Source organism: Danio rerio, chromosome 1, assembly GCF_052040795.2.
Source record: "Danio rerio strain M-AB ecotype USA chromosome 1, GRCz13ab, whole genome shotgun sequence".
In the NCBI taxonomy this organism is placed as follows: Eukaryota; Metazoa; Chordata; class Actinopteri; order Cypriniformes; family Danionidae; genus Danio; species Danio rerio.
This window is the reverse complement of record NC_141021.1, coordinates 2,116,267-2,143,324: the sequence shown is the minus strand read 5'-3', so window position 1 is coordinate 2,143,324 and position 27,058 is coordinate 2,116,267. Positions and strand designations below refer to the sequence as shown.

Genomic DNA, 27,058 nt, shown 5'->3' with positions numbered 1-27,058 from the left:
CACTTTTGGAGCTGGTAGCTACAGTTGAAGCAGTGCGAAAGCCGGGGATGCAGGAACACTGGAAGATGCTTTCACAACAACACCGTGGCGCCGCTTCAAGTGAGATATCAGATTAGTCGTACTGCCTGCGTATTTTACAGATGCGCGGCACATTTAGCAAATTGCATCTGTCCTGTCATGTCGTCCATCCTTAAATCCATAATGTTGCCATACTTTAGATTTAAAACTCAGTGGGGAATAAAATGTTTGTTTTGCTTCTCGCGCTTTCTGAGGGCGCTCCACTAGCTTCATCCGCACACCTGATACACTGAGTTGTAGTGTAAGTGTGCACATCCGCAAATCCGTTGCTAAGGCTTACTTTATGTAGGTCGATTAAATTATGCGCCAAAAACAGGTTGACAACACTTGTTAATAAATAAAAAATACATTCTATATTAAAAATATACGCTGTATCTCGGAAAAACCGATGCATCTCGCAAAAACCGATGCATCTCGATTTGCTTCCAAAATTTCATTCATCCTCTGCTGCTCAACCGATGCACTCGCATTATGCACGCGCATGACCACGTATCGATACATATCGGTTAATCTTCCCATCCCTAGTTTGTAGTGTTGTGAATCGTTACACATCGGTTAAAAGACTGTCATGATTATGTAATTTCGCTGATGATGATTAAAAGTCTAAGAAATTATTGCAACTTTGACAATGACATTTGTAGTTCATCATTGTTAGGGCGCACTCACACTAGGCCCGTTTACCGGATCATTTGAGAAGTGAATTGGGCTCAGGAGTGGTTCAGTTAGCCGGCCCTGGTCTGGTTGGAAGAGGTGTGACAAAGCCCATTATTAAGGGCGTACTCACCAGTGGCGTAGCGGACGGGCCCGCAGGGCACACACTTAATTGTTTTATGCTCAATCTACTTAAATTGCTGCAAACTAATAGGTTAACTTAATTCCTTCATGTGGTCCCAACACAAATTGATTATGTGCAACCCGGTATTTTATTTTATTTTACAGCAGGCATGCAATGTAAAATTGAAATGCAATGCAATAATGCTTTAAATTAGATGTGTCTGTATTATGGCCAAAACAGGCCATTTTTGTGAAGTTTAATGAACCAAAGGAGGGAAATCATATGTCTACAATACCAAATGTCTACAATAATAAAACTATTACTCTGAACAAGAGGAAAGGATCAATTCAAGCTACAAAAAAGTGTAGATGCCTAAATGGTGCACATTCCAGTAAACAAACACGGCAGTAATGCTCATGTCCCACTACCCTTAATTAAATGAATGCATTACCAGTCGCTTGAGCAAGAAGCAAGAAACAATGCAGACGTTGCACTGCATGGCTTTTGCGGTAAACGCTCTTACTTCCGCGAGATTAGTTGTGTCAGTGCTGCGGAAGGGAACATATAGCGGATGTATTTGAGGTAAAGTTGGTTTTATATTGGCACGCTCGGTCTTTCTCATTAATAATATATAATTTCAGAAAAGTATTATCTGCGAATTCTAATTGGGGAGATCATAGTAGCAGCCAATGACTATAAACATTGGCACAGTCAATTATATAGTGGCACTGTGTCGTTCATACACATGCGATTTCAGACCGAATATTTAAAGTAGAGTGGTAAACAACAATATAGAGACGTTATATCAGAAGTTGTCACTGAACGAAGGCGCGAATGTAAACCCTCCTCAATGCAGAGCATGCACGCCTACCTTCAGCTGCGGCTCATTAAACACCTCTTCGGCCACTTTACAGGCGATGAGCGCGTTCGGCTGCTCGCTGAGCTGCACTTCAGAAGTCGCCGCCCCTCCGCCGCTCTCGGACTGCTGCATGGCAACAGTGGAACCGCGCCGTTCGCTGCCTTTGATCTCGGGGATGCGGTGCCTTTGATCTGTCGCGGATCGGCGCTCAGCTCATGGCGTCACGCTCCGCATTCTACTGTCTGCAAAAGCAGCGTCTCCAAAAACCCTCAAATCTTTCACCCTCGCTAGTGCGCACATGTAACGCGCTGCACAGTGCTACTACTAAACCCGTGATGTATTCCTGAAGCGAAAATGACGTCTACACTTGCGACAGACTGCACCGGGGGCCAAAACAGCTGATATGACGTCATGGTTTCCGCTTACGCACGAGCGCTGTGCGCGCTGCATTGGCCGATCATGAAAGTATTCTTCGTCAAAAAATGACATCGATTGCAGCAACACGAAAGACACGAGGAAGACACGGATGGTTTTGTGGAATTGTGTGCAGCGCATGCATTTTAAATGTGAGTATGTGGCAGAGATGATCAGCTCACTGTGGTCTGAGAGTGCCCTCTTTTGGTGAGATTGGTTGCAATGCAGCACATGGTAAAGACACCGCACTGATTAAAATGCAGTGCACAACAAATATTTCCACATGAATAAATAATGAAAATTAAGTAAACAAATAAAGCATTTTAATGAAGCAAAATTTAACATAATCAGATCAATTAAAGGAACCAATAAAATCTGTGCGTCTAAATCAGGGGTGGCCAAATCCTTTCTTACAAAGGGCCAAAAACCACATTAAGGCTATTGGGCCGAATGTAAGTATAGTTGCCATGGGTGATTTGCTAATTTGTTTAATAATTAAAATTTACTTGAAAACATGGCTTTATTAAGGAGCCATGATGACGCAGTGGGTAGCATGATCGCCTCACAGCAAGAAGATCGCTGGTTCGAGGAGAGGGGTCTGGATGCAGACCTGGTGCAGTGCAGTCTCAGCTGCATCCAATGCTTTTTGATATGCTCCCCTAACCCCACCCATCACAGTGACGTCACTCACTCCATTGAGTGCATTGAGTCTGACATTGTGTCAGCTTGCATCATAAAAGCTGCATCCAGATACTTTTGGGTTCGAGGCCTGGCTGGGTCACTTGGCATTTCTGTGTGGAGTTTGCATGTTTTCCCCGTGTTGGCATGGGTTTCCTCCAGGTGTTCCGTTTTCCTCCACAGCCCACATGCACTGTAGAGGAATTGATGAACTAAATTGTTTGGGCTGAGGCTCAAGGTGCATCCATTGTAAAAAACATATGCTGAATAAGTTGGTGGTTCATTCCGCTGTGGCGACCCCTGTTTAATAAAGGAACTAAGCCGAAAAGAAAATGAATGAATAAACATTGCTTAAAACTAACTAATATACAGTCTATTTTTGTTAAATTTTATAATAAACATATTGCAGTAAAAACAAAAACAGTTTCATTTATAATAGAATTACACTGGTGTTTGCCTTGATTTGCTCTCCGATGTCTTCTGCAGTTCTCTATCTCCTTCAAGTGATGGTATTTACAAATAAGATTAATTTACAATATTTAATTAAAACATTTTATTTCAGCTTGCATTTTTGTTGCTTAGCAAAAACAAAAGAATGTTTTGTTAAATTAGAAATGACGATCTCTGTGTTGGGCGAAACATTGGTGCAGTAGATAGTGCTGTCGCCTCGGCTCAGTTGGCGTTTCTGTGTGGAGTTTGCATGTTCTCCCTGTGTTCGTGTGGGTTTCCTCCGAGTGCTCCGGTTTCCCCCACAGTCCAAAGACATGCGGTACAGGTGAATTGGGTAGGCTAAATTGTCCTTAGTGTATGAGTGTGTGTGGATGTTTCCCAGAGATGGGTTGCGGCTGGAAGGGATGTGTAAAAACTTGCTGGATAAGTTGGCGGTTCATTCCGCTGTGACAACCCTGGATTAATAAAGGGACTAAGCCAACAAGAAAATGAATGAATGAAAGATCTCTGTGTTAAAGGCATTTCCCCCCATCTTTCTCACTCTCTTCTCAGATGGGATGGTGGGGCAAATCAAAGGTTACAGTGGTCCAACTTTGGCCTGCGGGTCCTACTTTGGACATCTCTGTTCTAAATTCTAAAAAAATAAAAAATCCAAATATACTGCAAAAAAAATTAATTAATAGTGATCCGTATTTGATGATTGATGTGATTTTTCATTCAGTAATGCATTTGAACCACTTTATGGGACCTTAATCATTGGCAACCTTTATACATTTTAATTTCATTTGTAATAGTTTGAAGTGATCAATTTTATCCTCCTTACACTGTTAGGTTGCGTATTGATCATAAAATATTGCTTCTCACCCATAAAGCTTTAAATAATCTAGCTCCTGTTTATCTAACCAACCTTCTGTCTCGTTACAATCCATGATTTCAAAACTTAGGGCTTCTGGTAGTACCTAGAATAGCAAAGTCTACTAAAGGAGGTTGAGCCTTCTCATGTATGGCTCCCAAACTCTGGAATAGCCTTCCTGATAATGTCAGGCTCAAATGCACTTTCTCAGTTACTAAAAACTAGATTAAAGACCTATCTTTTTGGTAAGGCATATACAGTACATCACATAACGGTACAGTATGATGCATGAATGTGCTCCATGCAGGTGAGTTGGTTTGACAATCCACCTGCAGGACACACTTGTCCTGTCTTAATGCACCAGACATTGTGTTAGAAATTCTCATATGCTTGACATGTTTGTTTGTGTAACTGCTAGTTTCATTTATAACACTTCATTTCTGCATCTTGTTTATATACACTATGAACAGCAGCTACGCTAATCATTTTCTTTATTCTCTATTTCCACCTGGGGATGCTCATCCCGAGGCCCTTAGAGATTATGCAGCACCATTGATGCGATCCAAGACCTACGAGGAAATGATGCCAAGGTATCCATAATCCTGGACCAGGCCGTATCCTGAGCTGATGCTGTGGTGGTCGTGGAGAAGCGGTGATTGTGAGACTGATTCCTGAAGGATTACATTGCCAGATGAGTATCCGCATTGATCCTGTCAGCCAGCCTGAACACCCGCCGGTGACTTACTCACACCTGCAGTTCTCCACGATGGACGTCCAGCATTCTCCAGCCTTCGGGGCCTAGACTGCAGCTCTGCACAAAACGTTTGGCTATAGGAGACATGATCGTGCCCAACTGAGCCTGGTTTCTCTCGAGGTGTTTTTTCCTTCACTTTCGTCAGTTGGTGAAGTTTGTTCCTCCACTGTCGCCACTGGCTTGCTTGGTTTAGGACTTGTAGAGCTACGCATTGATGGATTTGCTCTTCAGTGTTAGGGCTCAGCTTACTACACTGCAAAAAATGCTTTTCTTACTTCAATTTTTTGTCTTGTTTCTAGTCCAAATATCTAAAAATTCCTAAATCAAGAAGAATTTTCTAAACAAGCAAAACATATTGTCTTGCTTTTTTTGAGAAATATTATGCCAATATTAAGTGAGTTTTTCCTTAAAACAAGCAAAGTAATCTGCCAATGGGGTCAGCAAAATAATCTTACGTCAATAGAAAAAACAAGATTAATTTGCTTACCCCATTGGCAGATTATTTTGCTTGTTTTAAGGAAAAATTGACTTAATATTGGCATATTATTTCTCAAAACAAGGCAATATGTTTTGCTTGTCTAAAAATGCTTCTTGATATAAGAAATTTTAGATACTTAGACTAGAAACAAGACAAAAAATCTAAGCAAGAAAAGCATTTTTTGCAGTGTAGAACTTCTATGTTAAGTTGATTTTACACAATCTACATTGTGAAAGCTACAGAAATAAGAATGAATTGAATTGTTTGATTAAAAAACTTGTCAATGCACAAGAAAAATATTTGCAAGCAAAGATTCTAGATGTGCAACAAATGACAGCAGAACAGAGAGCAAACTGAATGAGCGTGCAATGAAACTTGTGGTAACTGCATAATAGGACAATAGTTTTATTTTTTGCAATCCAAAATATCTTGTTATCATTGACATAAGTTTTGTAAAATTAACCATTTTTTAATGGCGATCATTTATTTTTTGATCAATATGTACTTAATTATTCCCTAAAACTCAATATTTTTAATTGAATAAAAAAAATCTAACTCCATAGGTTTAGTGATGTAAATTACAGTACAAAAGCCTTGTAATAAACTGCCAATAAACTGTAATATTTACATACTTAATCCTCTATTTTAATCCATGACTTTTTAGTAGCTTGATGTATAAGTAATAATATATGGAGAAATAATTCTGTAAAACAAACAGAAAATGTGCTGCAGTTTATTACAAGGTTTCTGTAGCGTAATATACAAACCCAACCCAGACAATATAGCACTGCAAACTATTAATAATGTTCATAAAAGTCACATTTTTAATCCCTTTTAAAGTTAAAAGTTGTTGGAAGAAAGATCAAGATCCTATAATGCAATTCAAAAGCATAAATAAATGTGGAAAAATATATATTAATTTATTTTAATGTTATTTAATTACAGTTACACAAGAAGGCAAACAGGATGAAGAATTCCAGATTTAATGGCATTTTCAATACATGCCCTACTCTTAAACCGATCATCTTGAGCTGACCAGGCTCCCATTGGAGCGGATTTGAGGGCAGGCCAGTCATGTGGGGATCAGAATCCGAAATGTACCATAATCCTCCAGAGGAAAAGGTGGGGAGAGAGAGAGAGAGTAAGTCCTAATTACCTCTACAGAACACAGTAGTAGACACAAGAGCATTGGTGTGCTGGTTATACAACAAGGTCTACGCAGTCGTATCAAACTCCAAACGTTCTTCCACAGAACAACCTATGGCTCAGGCCAAAAGCGATATGAGTATCAACATGGAGATTTCTAACGGCGCTGTTATCCACTGTCCTGTAGGGTCATGCATGGAGATGGAAGATCGACGGACTGGGGAGGAAGAGGAGGATGATGATGAGATTGAACTAGCCGAAGAAGTGGACGAGGATATGGTTGATGGCGGAGAGGACAATGAAATGCCCTCATCAGAAGTGATTGTTCATAAAATAGAGGATGTTTTGGAAGAAGTGATAGACCAAGAGCGAGCAGTTCTTGAAATCGAATGTATAACAGAAGTAAATACTGAAGAGAGGAAGGATGAAGTGGATATGACTGCTAAACCAGCATTGCCTAAGAATCCAGCTGAATTTGAAACAACGACAACCCAATTAGAAGATCAAGATATTCAAAATAAAGCTGAAGAGTTTGCTGAAAGGGATAAGGATCGGGCAGATTACAAGTTGGAAACGGTGTATGAGGACGAAAAGGAAAGCATTGAGGTAAGAGAAGCTTGCCTCTTTGAGGAAATTAAACCAAAAGAGGATCTTGTGGACGGAGAGAAACACAAAGAGGTGAACGTTGAGTATGAGGGTGCAGAAAGTGATGCAGATGAAGAGCCACAGATGGTTTCCACCAGTCAACCAGAATCAGAAGAAGACTTTCACAGTCTTGAAGAAGATTCAGCCATATTTGAGGAAGCTGATGAAGAACAGTCTTCGACCGAAGTGCCTTTATGGGAGGACTGTGAAGCAGCTGGAGAGCCAACAAACAATGATGCCTTCGCCATTTACACTGGCTGTATCTCAACAGGACAACCATCCCAAACCACCCAAATTGGTGGAACCATAGAGGAGATGGACCAAAACAAAGATCAGCTGGTGAAAAGCATCATGCAAGAACACAGCAGTCTAAACCGATTTCGAGAGATGGTGGAAAACATCGATTTAAAAAACTGTGAGAGAATAGTTGTAGATACCCAATCTCCTGTTATTGCCAATGAACCTGAAGAGAAAGAAGGAGATGTAGAGTACATTACAAGTATTCAAAGGGATGTAAACATTAATCAGGTACTGAAGGAAGAGGAAAGCTGTATCAATGTAAATCAGCCACCTTATAAACGTGAAGCTGCAGAAGACAAGGCAAGCCAAAAGCTGGAAAATCTCAATGATAACAAACAGGAGGAAGGTGAAGCTATGCAGAAACAAGTAGATGAAGAAATTCCAGTTCCTTTAAAAAAGGAGGCATGCAAAAAGGAGGAACAGCTTGGGAATTATTACAATGAGATTGCACTTGGAGGCAGTTCTATAAAGGAGCAGCCAAGGCAAGTCAATGAAGAAATTGCATTACCTGTGGAAGCGGATGCATACAAGATACAGGAAGAGATTGAGAATATCAAACATGATGCCGCAGAGGGTGGCAGTGCTGTAAAAGAACAGCCAAAACAACCCAGTGAAGAAATAATAGCCATAAAAGAAGGAGCATGCAAGAAGCAAGAACTGCTTGGAAATAATAAATGTTGGGTTCCAGATAGAGGCAGCGCTGCAAAGCAAAAGCCAATGCAAGTCAATGAAGAAGTGTTAGAGGAGGGGGCTGGAAACTGGCTGGAGGAGCTCAAGGCTGTGATTGAAGACGACCCCAGGAGGAAAGTCCAAGGGCGTAAAGTGAACAAATCTTGGTTGAAGACCAGCGAGACCTCAGATGCATATTTCCAAGAGCCACCGAAGCCCTTTAACAGTGAAGGGGAGGTTAATATCAAGGCTAAAGGTCAGGAGGTCAGCGTGGCCAATGGGTTCCCTTCGATTCCACCTGCTGTGGTTCAACTGGAGGATGCAAAACTACCAGTGAAGACAACAAAGATGGCGACTCCTGGTCAACAGAGCCAGCAGATCTCCCTTTATGTGAAGGTAACGTCTATTGTTATTTAAAGCTAGATGATGCTGTTGGTTTTTATTTGTGAACATGGGTTTTCATTATTTTTAAAAGTTACTACTGTATTCACAGGCTCAGTGTAAATATTATAGGTCTTTTATGCAATCTGGTAAGTGTGATTTCAGTTTTACTTTAGTAGCGATGTGGTAAATATGAGGTACATTTTTGATCTCCGATGCAATTATTGGGTAAAGTTTTTGTTTTAAAAGGAAAATTGGTAACACTTTAAAATAATGGTCCAGTAGTCAGTTAATGAATTTACTAATATGAGCAGATAATGAATACATTTATTACAGTATTTATTAATCTTTGATCAAGGTAAGTTGAAAATACAGCCGTTTATTGGTAGTTCTTGCTAACTCGCAGTGCTTTAACTAATGTTAACTAGCACAAATTTGTATTTGAATAATAATGCATTAGTAATTTGTTGAACTATGATTAATAAATTCTATGTAAGGTTGTTCATGCTTAGATGATGTTACTAAATACATGAACTATCATTTGCTAATTTAAAGAGTTACTAGAAAATGAAAATGATTTATAAAAAATCACGCAACACTAAAATCTGGATTAATTATGCAAAAATTTACATTTAAATTATATTTTAACTTGGAGAAATATCTACCAATATTGAGTTTTGTGCATTGTGCACTGAAATGTTGAGCATAAGAGACTTTTAAAACACCTTCAAATTTATGAATGTATTTCTACATATTGCGAATGTTGCCAGAAATAATAGACTATACATAGTAGGCATTTATTTTAAGAAGCACGATGCTGAGGCTGTCTTCTTAGCACTTTTAGCCACACAGTTTCTACAATGACAGCATGTCCTTCTGCTCAGCAGATGGTGTTACTATCACCAACACTAATTGCATTAATGTCTGTGCTCTACTGGTCAGTCGGTCAGCTGTCAGCGCTTCCAGAAAACACTGTAGACTGTAATTCCCAGTAAGATGGTTGCATGTGCACCAATTTAACCACTGGTTTATTGCTGGACTTTAAAACGATTTGCTATTCAGCTGCTCTTTAAAGACAATCATGAGCTGAAAAGCCTGCGTGTTTGTATTGTAAGGAAAAGAAATGCATAGGCTTCAGAGTAAGTTTTGAGGTGATATTGTACACTTTCCTTTTCAATAGTTACGTGTAAATACAAACAAATACTTAAAAACACATAATACATCAACATCACATGGTGAAAAATTACACAAAATCTCAACCCCTGCATTCCTCACATATTTAAATGAATAAATTTAACATCTTTCTGTCTTCATATTCCTGCATTATGAATAAAATGTGTATGTATGTGTAACGGAGGCCAGCTAGTAAGTGCTGTGCAGGTAAACTTCACTCGTCTGACCTCTAATGACAATCGCTAGAGGTCATGGTCTTTAGCCTCCTTGTTAGAGCAACCGACTCCCATGCGGAAGATCATCGGTACGATCCCAGCTCGGAGCGGGTTAGGTGGTGCAGGACCGGTGGGTTACATATGCATCAATGGAAAATAAATACATTGCATTCATAAAGTACACTGTTCATGTGGCATTAACAAAAATAGTTGTACACAATGTAACCCTGGACCAAAAAAGAGTCTTTTTTTTTTTTTTTTTTTTTGGAGATGGACATTACTACATGATCTTAATTTATACATGATTATATACTAAAAATAGATTCTGATTGATGTATAATTTGATAGTATTGGACAATATTTGGCCAAAATATATAACTATTGGAAATCTGAGGGATCAAAAAAATCCTTTAAAGTTGACTAAATAAAGCAATTTAATTTAATTTAATTTTAATTTAATTTAATTTAATTTAATATTTAATTATTTAATTTAATTTGATTTAATTCTTTATTTTATTTTATTTTTATTTTTTTATTTTATTATTTTTATTATTTTATTTTATTTATTTTTTATTTCATTCATTCATTTTCTTTTTAGCTTAGTTACTTTATTAAACTGGGGTCGCCACAGTGGAATGTATCGCCAACTTATCCAGCATATGTTTCACTCAGCGGATGCCCTTACAGCTGCAACTTATTCCCACACATACACTACGGCCAGTTTAGCTTATTCAGTTCACCTGTACTGCATGTGTTTGGACTGTGTGAAGCCGGAGCACCTGGAGAAAAGACACGCCAACATGGGGAGAACATGCAAACTCCACACAAGATGCCAACTGACCCAGCTGAGGCTCAAACCAGTGACCTTCTTGCCGTGGGGCGATCATGCTTCCCACTGTGCCACCATGACGCCCTTTGTTTTATTTTATTTTATTTGTTCAGACACTTTTACACTAGGAAATGCACTAAATATCTTCATGGAATTTGATCTTTAATTAATATTTTAATTATTTTAGCCATACAGTAAAGATCATTTTGACCTACAGTGCATGTTAGGGTTAAGGTTAAGGTTATGGTTTGTCCCACAAATATAACAGTGCAACATAAGACTTTCGAGAAAGTCTTTATAAAGACGGCCAGAGCTCTCCAACCACAGTTCCCAGCCCACTTGGCTAATGTAAATGATCGCTCATGGTGAAATAATGCACTTAGTTAATTGAGATTACTCTCAGCAGGGTGTTGAGCTGATGGATTGACCCAAGAACTAAAAATTAATCTGACACAACAGACTGATGTGTTTCTTTCTAGATTCTAGATCAAATATCTAACACAAAGCATCCTCACAAACATTGAAGACTGGCTTTAGATATGAAATTTTGCAATTATTCTATTAATTAGCTTGAGTTTATTAAGCAGTAGTAGTCCTGTTTGCTTGCTCATTTGTTAAACAGTTGATATTAACCAATCAAATCCACAGCAATGTTATTTATTGATAGATTTGGTTATTTTCCGTAAATTTGTCTCTGAAACAGTGTGCACAGGCAAATTCTTGTTATATTAAAGAGTCTGAGCAGCGGGATGTTAAGCCTGGTAAGAATCTCTTTAAAACCATTTGTATGTTTCTGCAGAGCAATTCCCATAACAAAGAGGGCCTTTGTGCATGAAGAAGCGGAACAAAGTGAAAATGTGCAACTCCCTCAATTCCTGCACATTTCACAAATGATCAACAATTCCAAAGCTTTTGTTTGCATTAAAGGGTTAGTTCACCCAAAAAATGAAAATTCGGTCATAAATAACTCACCCGTTGAGTTTGTTTGATAATGAAGTGGAACGCAAAAAAGGATATACAGAAAATTGTTGGAACCTGTAACCATTGACATCAACAGTGTTTGTTTTCAGATGAACCATCCCTTTAATCTTGAGGAAGTCATTCAGTCACTTGTTCTTCCATCCGTCCATCCATCCATCCATCCATCCATCCATCCATCCATCCATCCATTCATTCATTCATTCATTCATTCATTCATTCATCTATTCATTCATTTGTTTATTTGTTCGTTTGTTGTTTGTTAGAATCTTTTGTTTATCCATTTATTAATTAATTAATCCATCCATTCATTCATTAATTCACACATTTGTTTAGTTATTCATTCATTCATTGGTTCGTTGGTTCATTCGTCTGTCCTTCTCTCCATCCATCAATCCATCCATCCATCCACCCATCCATCCATTCATCCATCCATCTATTCATTCATTCATCTATTTGTTCATCTATTTGTTCATTTCTTTGTTTGTTCATTCATTTGTTCATTGATTTATTAATTCATTTATCCATTTATTAATTAATTTATCTATGCATTAATTCATTAGTTTGCCCATTTTTTCATTCATTTATGAATTCATTCATTCATTTGTTCAATCATTCGTTCATTTATTAATTTATCCATCCATTCATTTATCTATTAATTCATTCATTCACTCATCTGTTCATTCTTCCATTCATTCATTCATTCATTCATTCATGAATTTATTTATTAATTCATTCACCCATTAATCCATTCATTTGTCCATTCATCCATAATCCATCTATTTATTTGCCAATTCATCCATTAATCCATTCATTCATCCATCCATCCATCCATCCATCCATCCACTCATTCATTTATTATTAATTCATTCATTCATTTATCAATTAATTAATTCATCCATTCAGTCATTAATTCACCCATTCATTCATTTGCTCCATCATTCATTCATTCATTCATCTTTTAAGTATTTAATTAATTAATTTATTTATTATCCGTTTGTCATTCATTCATTCATTCATCCTTTCAATCATTCACCCATTCATCCTTTAATCCATTAGTTTGTCTGTCTATTCATCCATCCACCCATCCATTCATTCATCCTTCCATCCATCCATCCACCCATCCATCCATCCATCCATCCATCCATCTATCTACCCCAATGCAAATCTTATAAAATTAAGGTAATTAATAAACTATTCTCTGGTTTTATGCATGCAGAAATTATTTATTAATAATAAATAATTAATCATTTTATAAAAATAAAAAAAAATAGAAATGTTGAAAAGCATGTTGTGTCAAACAGGCTGCTATTTGTTGTCTTAGCTTTTCTTTGTAAGCATTGACATGTGCACAGTTATATTATATAAGAAACATTGCATAAGAAGCTCCTGTGCACTTTTAATCAGAGATTAATATGATTTATAATTATTAAGTAAAGTGTTTATAGTAGCCTACTATGAATTACACAACTGCAGCCTTTGTCCTAATAGAGACTCATAAGTGTAGTGGGTTAATCTCTCAGCATTCCTCCACACACTAATCTGATTAAGATGTTTACTAGTCTGAGGCGCTGCGAGAAGGATCTGAGATGCTGAGAGTTTGAGAAGTGAAGGTGGTCTGATTTCAAAATTCCTGCATGTGTAAAAACAATGTTGTGTGTTGCTGGGTCATTGCTATGGTTACTTAGGAGTTTGTAATGGTTGCTAGGGTGCTTATAAGGGTTATTTATGCTTGCTTGGGTGGTTTAAATGGTGTGTAGCATGTTGCAATGTGGTTGTTAGTGTATTCTAAACACTGTATAGCATGTTGCTTTGGGGTGTTCCTAATGGTTGCTAGGGTGTTTGTAATTGTTGTTAGGGTATTCGGAATTGTGTATAAAATGTTGCTTTGTGGTTGCTATGCTACATTTGGTTGTTGTTAGAGTGTTATTTATGGTTGCTAGGGTGTTTTGAATGTTGTGTAGCATGTTGTGATGTGGTTGCTAGTGTATTCTAAACAGTGTATAGCATGTTGCTTCCCAGTTGTTAGGGTGTTTTTAATGGTTGCTATGGTATTTCTAATGGTTGTTAGGGTATTTGGTATGGTGTATAGATTGTTGCTTTGTAGTTGTTATAGGCTCTTCTTGGTTGTTGGGTTATTTGTGCTATATATATATATAAGTACACGTGTTATTTATGTTGCTAGGGTGTTTTGAATGGTGTGTAGCATGTTGCTTTGTGGGGTTTTTCAGTTATTAGGTGGTCTTATGGTTGTTAGGATGTTTCTAATGGTTGTTAGGGTATTCTGAATGGTGTACAGCATGTTGCTTTTATGGTTGTTGCAGTATTTTAAGTGGTGTATACTGTAGCATGTTTCTCTCCAGTTGTTAGGGTGTCCTTAATGGTTGCTAGAGGGTTCTGTATAGTGTGTAGCACAATGTGGTTGCTACGGTGTTTTGAACGGTGTGTAACATGTTGTGATGTGGTTGCAAGTGTATTCTAAGCAGTGTATTGCATGTTGCTTTCCAGTTGTTAGCTTGTTCTTAATGGTTGCTAGGGTGTTCCTAATGGTTGTTAGGGTATTCGGTATGGTGTGTAGAATGTTGTTTTGTCGTTGCTACTTGGTTGTTGTTAAAGTTTTCTTTATGGTTGCCAGGGTGTTTTGAATTGTGTGTTGTATGTTTCTATGTGGTTGCTAGTGTGTTCTAAACAGTGAACAGCATGTTGCTTTCCAGTTGTTAGGGTGTTTTTAATGGTTGCTACAGTGTTTCTAATGTTTTTAGGGTATTTTGACTGGTCTATAGCATGTTGATTTGTGGTTGCTAGGCTCTACTTGATTGTTGTCAGAGTGTCCATTTTGGTTGCTAGGGTGTTTTGAATGGTGTGGAGCATGTTGCTATGTGGTTTAGCATGTTTCTAATGTTCGTTAGGGTATTCTGAATGGTGGTTATTATAGGCTCTTCTTGATTGTTGTTAAGAGTGTTCATTTTGGTTGCTAGGGTCTTTTGAATGGTGTACAGCAAGTTGCTTTTTGGTTGCTAGGTTCTACTTAATTGTTATTAGAACGTTATATCATGTTGCTAGTATTTTAAATGGTGTGAAGCACATTGTTATGTGGTTACTAGGTTGTACTTAATGGTTGCTAGGTTGTTCTGGGGTTTGTTTAGCATATGCAATTGTTCTTAAAGGGACAGTACACCCCAAAATGAAAAATCTGTCACCATTTGCTCAGCATTTACTTCTTCAATACCAGTTTGAGTTTGTTGTTGTTGTTTTGCTGTAAATGTTTTTTTTTTTTTTTGGGTGAACTCTCCTTTTAATGTTCTTTAGGAGGTTCTGATTGGAATTGATATGTAGTGCCTTATTAAATAAAATTTTAGACTTGTCCCAGTAATTGACACGCTCTCGTTTACATGAGTGCCCTCTGCTGGAGTTCTGCTGGTCTGATTTGCCCTTGTGTCCTCATTCATCTCCCAGCACTTGCAGAGCTGTTTTTAGCCTGTTACTGTGTGCTGCTTATCTTCAGGTGAACAGACCTCACACGATCATTCCTCGACCTCCAGGCTCACAAAAACAGTAGCACAGCAGTATATCGACTCATGGAAATTTATAATATATCCCTAGATCATTGTTCAACATTGCATAGAGTGCTGGATAGATAACTTATAAAAGGTAATGTGTTACTATTAAAAATGACATGATTAAAATGTAGCAATTAATATAATCCTGCAGTTTATGGTAATGTAATCTAACTACTTTTGGATTACATTCAGATATCCCTAGAAGATCATTGTTCAATATTACATAGAGAGCTGGATAGATTACTTATGAGTTGTAATCTATTACTGATTACAAGTTACATTACCAAATTTGCCGTCACTAATATTATCTCCATGTTAATGTAATCAGACTACTTTTGGATTACATTTCATTATCACTAGATAGTTGTTCAATATTGCATAGAGAGCTGGGTAGATTACTTATGAAATGTAATCTGTTACTATTACAAATTACATGAGATAAAATGTAGTTAATCTTGTTTATGGTAATGTAATCTGATTACTGTTGGATTACATTTAGATATCATTAGACTGTTGTTCAGTATTACTTAGAGAGCTGGGTAGATTACTTATGAATTCTAATCCATTACTGATTACAAATTACATGATAAAAAATGTAGTGCGTAATATAATCTTTAGATATCACTAGAATGTTGTTCAGTATTACATAGAGGGCTTAGTAGATTACTTATGAATTGTAATCCGTTACGGATTACAAATTACATTACCAAATTCGTAGTCAATAATTTAATCTCTGTGCTATTGGAATCTGACTCTATTGCACAGAGATCTTCGTTGATTACTTATAAATTGTAATCCATTACTGATTACAAATTACATGATAAAAATGTAGCAAGTCGTATAATCTTGTTTATAGTAATGTAATCTGATTACTATTGGATTACATTTAGATATCATTAGAACATTGTTCAGCTATTACATAGAGCTGGGTAGATTACTTTTGAAATGTAATCTGTTACTTTTACAAATTACGTGTTATAAATAATTGTAGTCAGTAATATAATCTTCTTGTTTATGGTAACGTAATCTGATTACTTTTGGAGAATGTTTTACCTAGAGAGCTGGGTAGATTACTAAATGTAGTCCATTACTGATTATAAATGAAACGACAAAGTTGGTAGTATCGTAGTTTATGGTAACGTAATTGGACTACTTTTGGATTACATTTAGATTACTTTTGTGCTATATAATGATGCAGGTTAATTTATTTACATATTAACCTAAAAATTTACTTAAGTAAACTAGCAGAACATGCAAAAAACAACCTTACAAAAATGTGAAAAGCAATAAAAATGCATAAGAAAAAAAAGATAAAAATAGAAATCATTGAATTGTGAACAACTTACTGCAGCACTGTAAATAATGTAATCAGTAATCCATAAAAGTAACTAGTCTGATTACGAGTGTTTCAAAAAGTAGATTACTCTAATTATAAGTACATAACATTTCTAAACTGATAACATTAAACAGTTTTTGCATATCTGAAGAGTACTGGAAATCATAATCATCATAAAGATCATATTTTTTTGCAGCGATGATCTGTAAATTCTTTTATAATGCCCGTCTCATGAACAGCGTCTCTATTGCTGATAACAATGAACAAGCGTCTCAGTGTCTGTTTCTGCGTGTTTGACCGTGTTTTCCTCCCCGAACACCCACAGAACATCAAGACAGACTCGCAGCAAACTCAATCAGTCATTCGGGATGCACAAAGACATTTTCATACACACAGAGAATCAGCTTTCAGATGTTACTTCACATTTGATTTTTGGGACATGTTAGAGTAGCATGGCTTGGTTTGATGTAGCAGCTAAAAAATTGGGATTTCCTAGCATTGAGCTGTTTGTGAAGGTAAGACTTTCTTGCTGTAAAGATTTTTTAATGTATTATTTATTGATTCTTTTTATGAGAAAATGGCTTCACATTGAAGCAATTTACCTTTATTTTTTACAGTGGTCAAAGATGAGATGCTACATTTGGTGTCTATCTCAAATTATATTTATGAAAGTAATTTTTTTATACAGTTGAAGGCAAAACTATTCGCCCTCCTGTGAAATTGTAGTTATTCCTAACAGAGTTATTATGTTTAACAGAACATTCTCTTCCTATTTTTTCCTTTAGTTTGACTGGGGAAAATTGTTTTTACATTTTTAAATATATTTTAAAAAGTCAATATTATTAGCCCCTTTAAGATTTTTTCTTTCCCATTGGCTTTCTCACTCACTCAAGAATTATTAGTCTCACAAAATCCTGCAGGACTGAGTTATGTTATTAAGAACATAAAATAATAAGTAAACATATTGTTTTGATAAATGATGGAACCTCTTGCAGACAGATATAAATAAAAATAAAAAGAATTGAGCATTTAGGATCCTAAAATGGTTTATTTAAAAAGCCTTGAATTAATGAAGGGCGACAAGCTGGCTCGGTGGTTAGCACTGTGGCCTCACAGCAAGAAGGTCACTGGTTTGAGTCCCGGCTGGGTGAGTTGGCACTTCTGTGTGGAGTTTGCATTTTCTCCTTGTGTTGGCATGGGTGTCCTCCGGGTGCTCCCGTTGCCCCCACAGTCCAAACATATGCGGTACAGGTGTGAATTGTGAGAGTGTATGGATGTTTCCCAGGACTGGGTTGCAGCTGGAAGGGCATCCGCTGTGTAAAACATATGCTGGAATAGTTGGTGGTTCATTCCGCAGCGGTGACCACTGATGAATAAGCGACTAAGCCGGAGGAAAATGAATGAATGAAATAAATGATTATTTTCCTAAATACACCTGGGCTTACATTTTAAAAATAGATGAATATCTTTAATGTTGTGTCGTAGTAATTTTGTGTATAGTTGCTGAAATAAATGTCCTTGTTTTTCATATTTAGTTGTTTTTTATTGACTCCTCGTGAACTGATTTCTGGTTCTGAGCAGCATCTTGTGATGTTGTTTGTACTGTAGCTCAACATTTAAGCTCATTTGGCTCCTTAATAGTTTCTCATCAGTCATTGTGTGTTCAACAAGACTGCAAGTTTCCAGAGAAAGCTTATGCAGATGAGCAAAATAATCTTGTTTTTACTTTTAAATAAAAATATTTAAATAAAACAAGACAATATTTGTTACTTGTCTAGAAAATGCTTCTTGACTTGAGAATTTGTAGATATTTGGACTAGGAATGAGATAAAAAACTTAAAGCTCAAGCATTTTTGCTGCAATGCCATGGTATGACACTGTTTTTTTTCAGAATGTAAAATTGCACACAGTTTCCTGCATGTGTGTAGAGTTGGTTTTAGGAGACATTAAAACAATGGAAATCTTTGGAATGTCTTCATGCATAATAAATACTAACTGTGTGTGTGTTAGCCCTAAAGCCCTAAAGAACTGATAGCCCTGCCCTAAAGGACTGATAGCCCTGCCCTAAATAACTGATAGCCCCGCCCTAAAGGATTGATAGCCCCTCCCTAAAGTATTGATAGCCCATCCTTAAATGACTAATAGCCCCTCCCTTAATGACTGATAGCCCCGCCCTAAATGATTGATAGCTCCACCTTAAAGGACTAATAGCCCCGCCCTAAATGATTGATTGCCCCTCCTTAAAGGACTGATAGCCCCTCCCTAAAGGACTGATTTCCCCACATTAAAGAACTGATAGCCCCAACACCTAAAGCATTGAGAGCCCCTCCTTAAATGACAGATAGCCCCTCCCTGAATGACTGATAGCCCCTCCCTAAAGGACTGATAGTCCCACCTTAAAAGACTGATAGCCCACCCTAAAGGATTGATAGCCCCTCCATAAAGGACTGATAGCCCCACCCTAAATGATTGAAAATACCTCCCTAAATGACTGATAGCCCCTCCTTAAATGACTGGTAGCCCCTCTCTAAAGGACTGATAGCCCCGCCTTAAAGAACTGATAGCCCCACCCTAAAGGATTAATAATCCTTCTTAAAAGACTGATAGCCCCGCCTTTAGAATCTTTGGAATGTTTTCATGCATAATAAATACTAACTCTGTGTGTGTGTGTGTGTGTGTGTGTGTGTGTGTGTGTGTGTGTGTGTGTGTGTGTGTGTGCAGGCGGGCAGTGATGGCGAAAGCCTCGGGAACTGTCCGTTCTCTCAGAGACTCTTCATGATCCTGTGGCTGAAAGGAGTGATTTTCAATGTTACCACTGTAGACCTGAAGAGGTAAAGCCCTTATAGGTCACTATAAACACATACACACACACACTTCAAATGACTCCCGCCAGTATAAACCACTCCTGCACAAAAACTAAATAGGAGACATTATTCTGAACTCAATCATATAGTAATCATATTCATCCGTCAGAATTTGACTGAACTTCTTTAAGATGTCATGTTGGTTTAGTAAGTAGTAATAAAGATGTTACATTCAGTCAGGTTACTTATCTAAATATGGTGTCCAACAGTGCACTTATTCAATAAGTCCAAAAGTCCTAACAGTTTAAATGTAAATAATATCATATTTGATGAAGTTTGCATCAGACTGTTGTGTTCACTAATGTGAAGTTATTTGCAACTGTCTTTCTTGTATAAAGCAGTAATACAGTAATAAAGTCGTGCTTCATATAAGAAAGATTGTTTCAAATAGGAAAGTGATGTTTATGAATCAAACTTCATCAAATATGACACGTATTGATTGCATTTAAATAGTTTGGACTTCTTGACTCGTTGAATAAGGGCAGTGTTGGACACTAGTGTTCTTTATATGTAATTGCAGAGTTTATTGAAATTTTAAATGGTCAATTATTAATAGATTTTCATTTTAATTGCACTTTTATTTTGTTGTGTTTTAAAATTTTATAATAGTTTATTTTCTTTATTTTTATTGTTTTAAGGTATTTTGTCTAGTTTTTTGCATTGTAATTTTTTATTATTATATTCAATTATTTATTTTATTTTATTTTATTTTATTTTAATTTATTTCGTTATTTATTTTAATAAATTCATAATTTAAAATAATTTAAAATAATTTAATTTAATTTAATTTAATTTAATTTAATTTAATTTAATTTAATTTAATTTAATTTAATTAATTTAATTTAATTTAATTTAATTTAATTTAATTTAATTTAATTTAATTTAATTTAATTAGTTTTTTGTTGGAAAGTCATCGAATTTGTAGGGATTTTAAGATATTTTGTCTAGTATTTTTTTGTTAACATTGTAATATTTTTTTATTTTATTTTAGTCTGAAAGTTGTCTAACTTTTAAGGGTATTAAAGTAGTTTTTTCTAGTATTTTTTTTTTTTACATTTTAACATCTAAAAATATATTTTATTTTTATTTATTTTATATAAATTTATTTTATTTTACCCTGAAAATCATCTAATTTTAATGGTTTTACAGTATTTTTGTCTAGTATTTTATTTAACGTTGTAATATTTTTATTTTATTTTATTTTAATCTGAACATTTTTAAGGGTTTTAAGGGATTTTTGTCTATTATTTTCCTAACATTTTAAAACAAATTTATATATTTTTTAAATCGTATTTTAGTATGAAAGTCATGTAATTTCTAATGGTTTATGGTAATGGTTAAAGGTTTTTGTCTTGTATTTTATTTAACATTGTAATATTTGAATTAAATTTTAATTTAAATTTTTGTTTGATATGTTTTAACTTTTAAAAATATATATACTTAATTTTTTTTTCAGTCATTTTAATAGCTTTAGTTCACAGTAGCAGCACTGGCGATGGTTCTGTTTGTCGATCTGTTCCTCACAGAAAGCCGGCAGATTTGCAGGATCTCGCTCCGGGAACAAACCCGCCTTTCATGACCTTCAACGGAGAGGTTCTGGTGGACGTCAACAAGATCGAGGAGTTTCTGGAGGAGCGACTGGGCCCGCCACAGTACTTTAAACACTCTTTTACTTGTTATAATGTCACATCTCACTTCAGATACATGTTGCATAATTTAAACTGTCTTCTTTTTTTAATAGATATCCAAAATTAGCAACCAAGCATCCAGAATCAAACACCGCAGGAATAGATGTATTTGCCAAGTTTTCTGCCTACATCAAGAACCCTCGTAAAGAAGCAAATGAGGGTGAGTTTATTGAAGATTGAGAGGAGAGACTCTGGATGCATCCCAAATCACATACTCATGTCCTGGGACAAAGGACAAAACTTGAAATCTAAATTGGCAGTGTGTATTTTGCTAGAGCACATTGTTTGTCTTAAAGTAAATAATTATTAAGTTAATCCACTGGAAAAAAAAATGGTAATCTTTAATCAAAATCTGACCATCTGCTTTTGCCCACAGTCCTTCTCTGATTGGCTGAAAAAGGCTTAGCCACGCCCCTTCAACTGTTAATGTGCTGATGAGAGCAAAAATAAACCCCGCCCCCTACTCAATATTCCATTGCAGTTTACACAGACTTTAAAGTCGACATGAAACAGAAGATAAGATTGTCCTTTTTCCTTTATCATAACGCCCACTTGAAATACTCCTTAAATGAGAAAAAAGTAGGGGGGTGCATTATTTTGGGAACCGTTTGGATTGTTGAAAGATGAACGCTGCTAACAAAATGAAGTAAGACACACCCTGATAGACCCTCCCTAAAGTAGTCCCAGCCTAAAAGATTGATAGCCCAGCCACAAAGGATTAATAGCCCCGCTCTAAAGGACTGATAGCTCCGCCTTAAAGGATTGCTAGCCCTGCCCCAAAGGACTAATAGCCCCTTTTTAAAGGATTGATAGCTCTGCCATTAATGAATGAAAGCCCCTTCCTGAAGGACTGATAGCTCCGCCCTAAAACAATGATATTTCTGCACTACAGGATTTGCTAGCCCCACCTGAAAGGACTGATAGCCCTGCCCTAAAGGACTGATAGCCCTGCCCTAAGGGACTGAAATTTGAAATCTGAGTGTACTGTAGCCCCACCCTAAAGCACAGATAGCTCTGCACTAAAGGATTAATTGCTCTGCCCTAAAGGACTAATAGCTCTGCACTTAAAGATTGCTAGCCACGCCCTAAAGGACTGATTAATGCATTAAAGAACTGATAGCCCCACCCTAAAGGACTAATAGCTCCGCCCTAAAAACTCTACACTAAAGGATTTGCTAGCCCCACCTCAAAGGATTGATAGCCCAACTCTAAAGCACTAATAGATCTGTACTAAAGGACTGCTAGCTCCCCGCTAAAGGACTAAAAGCTCTGCACTAAAGCACTGCTAGCTCTGCATTAAAGAGCTGGAAGCCCCACCTTAAGGGTCTGATAGCTCCACCCTAAAAGCTCTGCACTAAAGGATTTGTTAGCCCCACCTTAAAGGATTGATAACCCTGCCCTAAATGACTGATAGCCCCGTCTTAAAGCACTGATAGCTCGGCACTAATAACCCCACCCTAAAGGACTGCTAACTATGCCTTAAAGAACTGATAGCCCGACCCTAAATGACTGATAGCTCCGCCCTAAAAGAATGATAGTTCTGCACTAAAGGATTTGCTAGCCCCACCTCAAAAGATTGATAACTCCGCCCTAAATGACTGATAGCCCTGTCCTAAGGGACTGAAATTTGAAATCTGAGTGTACTGTGGGTAAAAGTAGTGAAGGAATGTAGTGAATGAAGTCGGACACCACTACTAAATTTATATATCTATAGTGGAACAGGAGCAGTTTTAGAGCACATCTTTGACATGACCTTCACAACCAGACAATGCAGCACCTGCGTGGTTAACTGTTGTTTGTGTGTGTGGAGGTCTGGAGAAAGCTCTGCTGAAGTCTCTGAAGCGGCTGGACGAGTATCTGCAGACGCCGCTGCCTGAAGAAATCGACGCCGACAGTCTGGAGGATCCTGGGGCTTCAACACGCAGCTTTCTGGATGGGGACGAGCTCACGCTGGCCGACTGCAACCTGCTGCCCAAACTGCACATCATCAAGGTGGCCATTTCTCTCTCTCAATTCAATTCTCAAAAGAATTGCTTTATTGGCATGACTGTACATGTTCAAGATTGCCAAAGCTAGGATGACAAATATAAAACTACAATCAAATATCAAAATAAAATAATAGAAACAAAATATCCAGCCTGATTTTACGAGAAAACTTAGGTATTTTACGTTTTGCCAGTTTAGTGGCTATGAATCCGTCATACGAAATTGTACGATTTTAAAATGGAGGCGGGGCACCTAACCCCACCCCTAAACCCAACCGTCATTGGAGCAAATCATACTAAATTTAATAAATTACATCGTACAAAATCATACGAATTAGCCACTAAGTCAAAAAGTTACGAATTGCCGTGAGATTGTGTTGAAATATCATAATAGTTTAAACTTAAATAAGCAATGTAAGAAATAGAGTGTGTGAGCATTTCAAACCACAGTGTTTAACATAAAAACACACACACAGACAAAGCGTCACAAAGCGTGGTAGAGAGTAGTGAAGCATACAGTAATACAGCAATGCCAAAGCTAGGAAGACAAATATAAAACTACAATCAAATATCAAAATAAAATAATAGGAACAAAATATCCAGCCTGATTTTACGAGAAAACTTAGGTATTTTACGCTTTGCCAGTTTAGTGGCTATGAATCCGTCGTGCAAAATTGTACGATTTTAAAATAGAGGCGGGGCACCTAACCCCACCCCTAAACCCAACCGTCATTGGGGGATGAGCAAATCGTAGTAAATTGTATGAATTACATTGTACGAAATCATACAAATTAGCCACTAAGTCAAAAAGTTACGAATTGCCGTGAGATTGTGTTTAAATATCATAATAGTTTAAACTTAAATAAGCAATGTAAGAAATAGAATGTGTGAGCATTTCAAACCACAGTGTTTAACATGAAAACACACACACAGACAAAGCGTCACAGTGGTAGACTGTAGTGAAGCATACAGTAATACACACATGACGCACACAGGAGCACCGCTAGGGGGCGTCAGCTTCAACGCTTCCCATTCACTTTAGCAAAATGTTTAAGATTGCCAAAGCTAGGACGACAAATATAAAACTACAATCAAATATCAAAATAAAATAAAAGAAACTAAATATCCAGCCTGATTTTACAAAAAAACAGTTTAGTGGCTATGAATCCGTCGTACGAAATTGTACGATTTTAAAATAGAGGCGTGGCACCTAACCCCACCCCTAAACCCAACCGTCATTGGGGGATGAGCAAATCGTACTAAATTGTATGAATTACATTGTACGAAATCATACAAATTAGCCACTAAATCAAAGTTACGAATTGCCGTGAGATTGTGTTGAAATATCATAATAGTTTAAACTTAAATGAGCAATGTAAGAAATAGAATGTGTGAGCATTTCAAACCACAGTGTTTAACATAAAAACACACACAGACAAAGCGTCACAGTGGTAGACAGTAGGGAAGCATACAGTAATACACACATGACGCACAGCTTCAACGCAACTTCAACGCTTCCCATTCACTTTGAATGGTTGACGTCCGGCATTGCTGAACTGCATTGTGGATCCATCTGCACCACTTCAGAGGCGTTGCTCGCTGCAGAAGTTGAGACTTTTTTAACTTTTCAAGTGCAGTCAGCCAATCAGATCGCTGTATGCAAATAAACCAGCTCAGACAGTAGTCGATTGCGGACTAATTTCATTGGCTGACGCTGCTATGAAGATCGCGTCAGCCCCAACTTCAGACACGCCTTGAGTCAAACGTTGACACTGAAGCCCCGTGTGAATCAGGCGTAAGCGCCCACACATTTTGGGGGCCCCCAACACATTGATTAACATATATATATATATATATATATATATATATATATATATATATATATATATATATATATATATATATATATATATATATATATATATCAGCATTTTTCAATATTCGCCCTCCTGTGATTTTTTTTAATCCATTTCCCAGTGAATATAGACGATATTTTGTTGATCAGTTTAAACTAAATAGTTTAATTATTCATTAATATAAGAGTTTGGTCATGAACATCTTTAGGATCTGACAGTTTCAGCTCCTCTCTGCTGTGTTGTAGATCGTGGCTAGGAAGTACCGAGGCCTGGAGATTCCTGCAGAGATGAGCGGGATTTGGAGATATCTGAATAAAGCCTATCAGAGAGAGGAGTTCATCAACACCTGCCCTGCTGACCGAGAGATCCAGTTCGCTTACCTGGATGTCGCCAAGAAGATCAAATAGTTCACGATATCCAGACAAACAACTGCTGCTAGATCACAGTCTGGATCTGTGTGTGTGTGTGTGTGTGTGTGTGTGTGTGTGTATGTGTGTGTGTGTGTGTGTGTGGGAGGGAGGGGTGCTTGTATGTATATGTACGTAAGTATAATGTTTGTGTGTATAAATGTGTGTAGTAAACGTGTGTATGTGTGGTGTGTGTGTGTGTGTGTGTGCGTATGTGTGCGCGTGTGTGTGTGTGTGTGTGTGTGCCTGTGTGTGTGTGTGTGTGTGCGCGCGCGTGCGTATGTGTGCGTGCGTGTGTGTGTGTGTGTTTGTGTGTGTGTGTGTTTGTGTGGGAGGGAGGGGTGCTTGTATGTATATGTACATATGTATACTGTTTGTGTGTATAAATGTGTGTAGTACACGTGTGTGTGTGGTGTGTTTGTGTATGAGTGTGTGTGAATGTGTTTGTGTATGCATGGTTTAATGTGTCAATGTGTGTTTATGCATGACGTGTATGTGTGTGTGTGTGTGTGTGTGTGTGTGTGTGTGTGTGTGTGTGCACTCACTGGTGGAGCTGCAGTAATACAGTGTACTGATCCTGAATTGTTAGATCAGCATCTGTTTACCTTGAATCAATGGCAGGACCAGGAAAATTATTATTATATTCAGCCAGTAATATTAGTCCTCTTAACAGCGGCATATGCTTATCATCTGCATTCAGTAGTGACACTAGATAACACACACTCGTAACATTCATCAGAGCCGTGACCAAACACTCACAATCACCTTTAAGCCGCAGATCTCTATTTTTGCATATTTTTACTTCTGATTCTTCTGGTCAGGCCAGTATATTTACACAAAGCTTTTCTATTTGCATTTTATACATATATATACACAAAAAAGTCACATTTATTTAGCAATTTTGCATAATGAATCTCTTCTTTTATATCATTTTCATGAATTGATGGATTTTTAACCTAATTCTGTGTCCAGGTACTTGTTTATATTTTCACTATTTGGACAAAACTGTTTCATTTCTGTTTGATTTTTTAAAATCTTTGCACAGAATTTGATAAAGCATGCTGTTTATGCAACTGTGTAACCTTTGCATTAATGCTCTGATAAAGTGATTTTAATTAAACTAATCAGATTTCATCATTAAGTCTTTTTGCTTTTTAATTTTCCTATTTAGATCATGAACAATGGCTGTGTGAATAAGGAGGTCTTGATATGTGTCACAATCATCAGCGAGCTAGCCTGAGCAGATCACTGGAGAACTTCAAATCTCTGAACTGGCCTACATGTACTATCATGCACCTTACACACACACACCAGTTCCTGATTCTCTCTGATTGCTCACACACAGCATGAAGCTCATGATGAACTGATTTCCACAACTGTGAAAACACCTCACATTCACACACACATTGCTGAGTCTTGTTTTGCTGTTATATTTCTAAACGTTCCCTTGTCTAGTTAGTGGTGGGCAAAGCGAGGCTTTGTGAAACACTGAAACAGTCGAAGCAAATGTGTCAATGTTTCTAAACCCGTCTCTACAGTGACACCTAGAGGTCATTTTGTATGTATTGCTCTGGAACAGCTTCAGCAAAGAAACAGTAAGACAAATTGAGGTATTAAACCCGACGTTGTAGAGTTTCCAGGGTGATGCAGCTATAGTTTTAAATGCTCTGTTCTTGTAATGTGTTTC

General features: G+C 37.1%; 2 protein-coding genes across 12 annotated transcripts in view; one reads left to right on the top strand and one right to left on the bottom strand.

The window, feature by feature from the left end:
• rcan1b (regulator of calcineurin 1b) overlaps positions 1 to 2,080 on the bottom strand; it is a 32,423-nt gene extending 30,343 nt beyond the window's left edge. For 2 of the 3 annotated variants that reach the window (XR_015476069.1, XM_087236622.1), the window contains exon 1: positions 1,725 to 2,080. Coding sequence is in view for 1 of the 3 variants with exons in the window: in XM_087236622.1 (XP_087092748.1) it covers positions 1,725 to 1,844 (120 nt within the window). In the remaining 2 variants the exon portion in view is untranslated. The other variant, XR_015476071.1, reaches the window with a different exon arrangement.
• On the top strand, positions 1,381 to 26,508 carry LOC100333907 (chloride intracellular channel protein 4). 9 transcript variants are annotated; one of them, XM_087236618.1, is made up of 8 exons: positions 1,381 to 1,435; positions 6,285 to 6,461; positions 6,673 to 8,495; positions 19,293 to 19,402; positions 20,962 to 21,087; positions 21,177 to 21,283; positions 22,934 to 23,115; positions 25,210 to 26,508. In XM_087236618.1, the coding sequence occupies exons 3-8, from the start codon at positions 6,681 to 6,683 to the stop codon at positions 25,369 to 25,371; spliced, it is 2,502 nt and encodes an 833-aa protein (XP_087092744.1). In that variant the 5' UTR covers positions 1,381 to 1,435; positions 6,285 to 6,461; positions 6,673 to 6,680; the 3' UTR covers positions 25,372 to 26,508. The 9 variants fall into 9 exon arrangements, 8 of the variants coding, with proteins under 8 accessions (XP_087092744.1, XP_087092740.1, XP_087092743.1 ...); XM_087236614.1 differs by having other exon boundaries at positions 1,383 to 1,435; positions 6,285 to 6,480; XM_087236617.1 differs by lacking the exon at positions 1,381 to 1,435 and adding an exon at positions 1,791 to 2,278.
• The last annotated feature ends 550 nt before the right edge of the window (positions 26,509 to 27,058 follow it).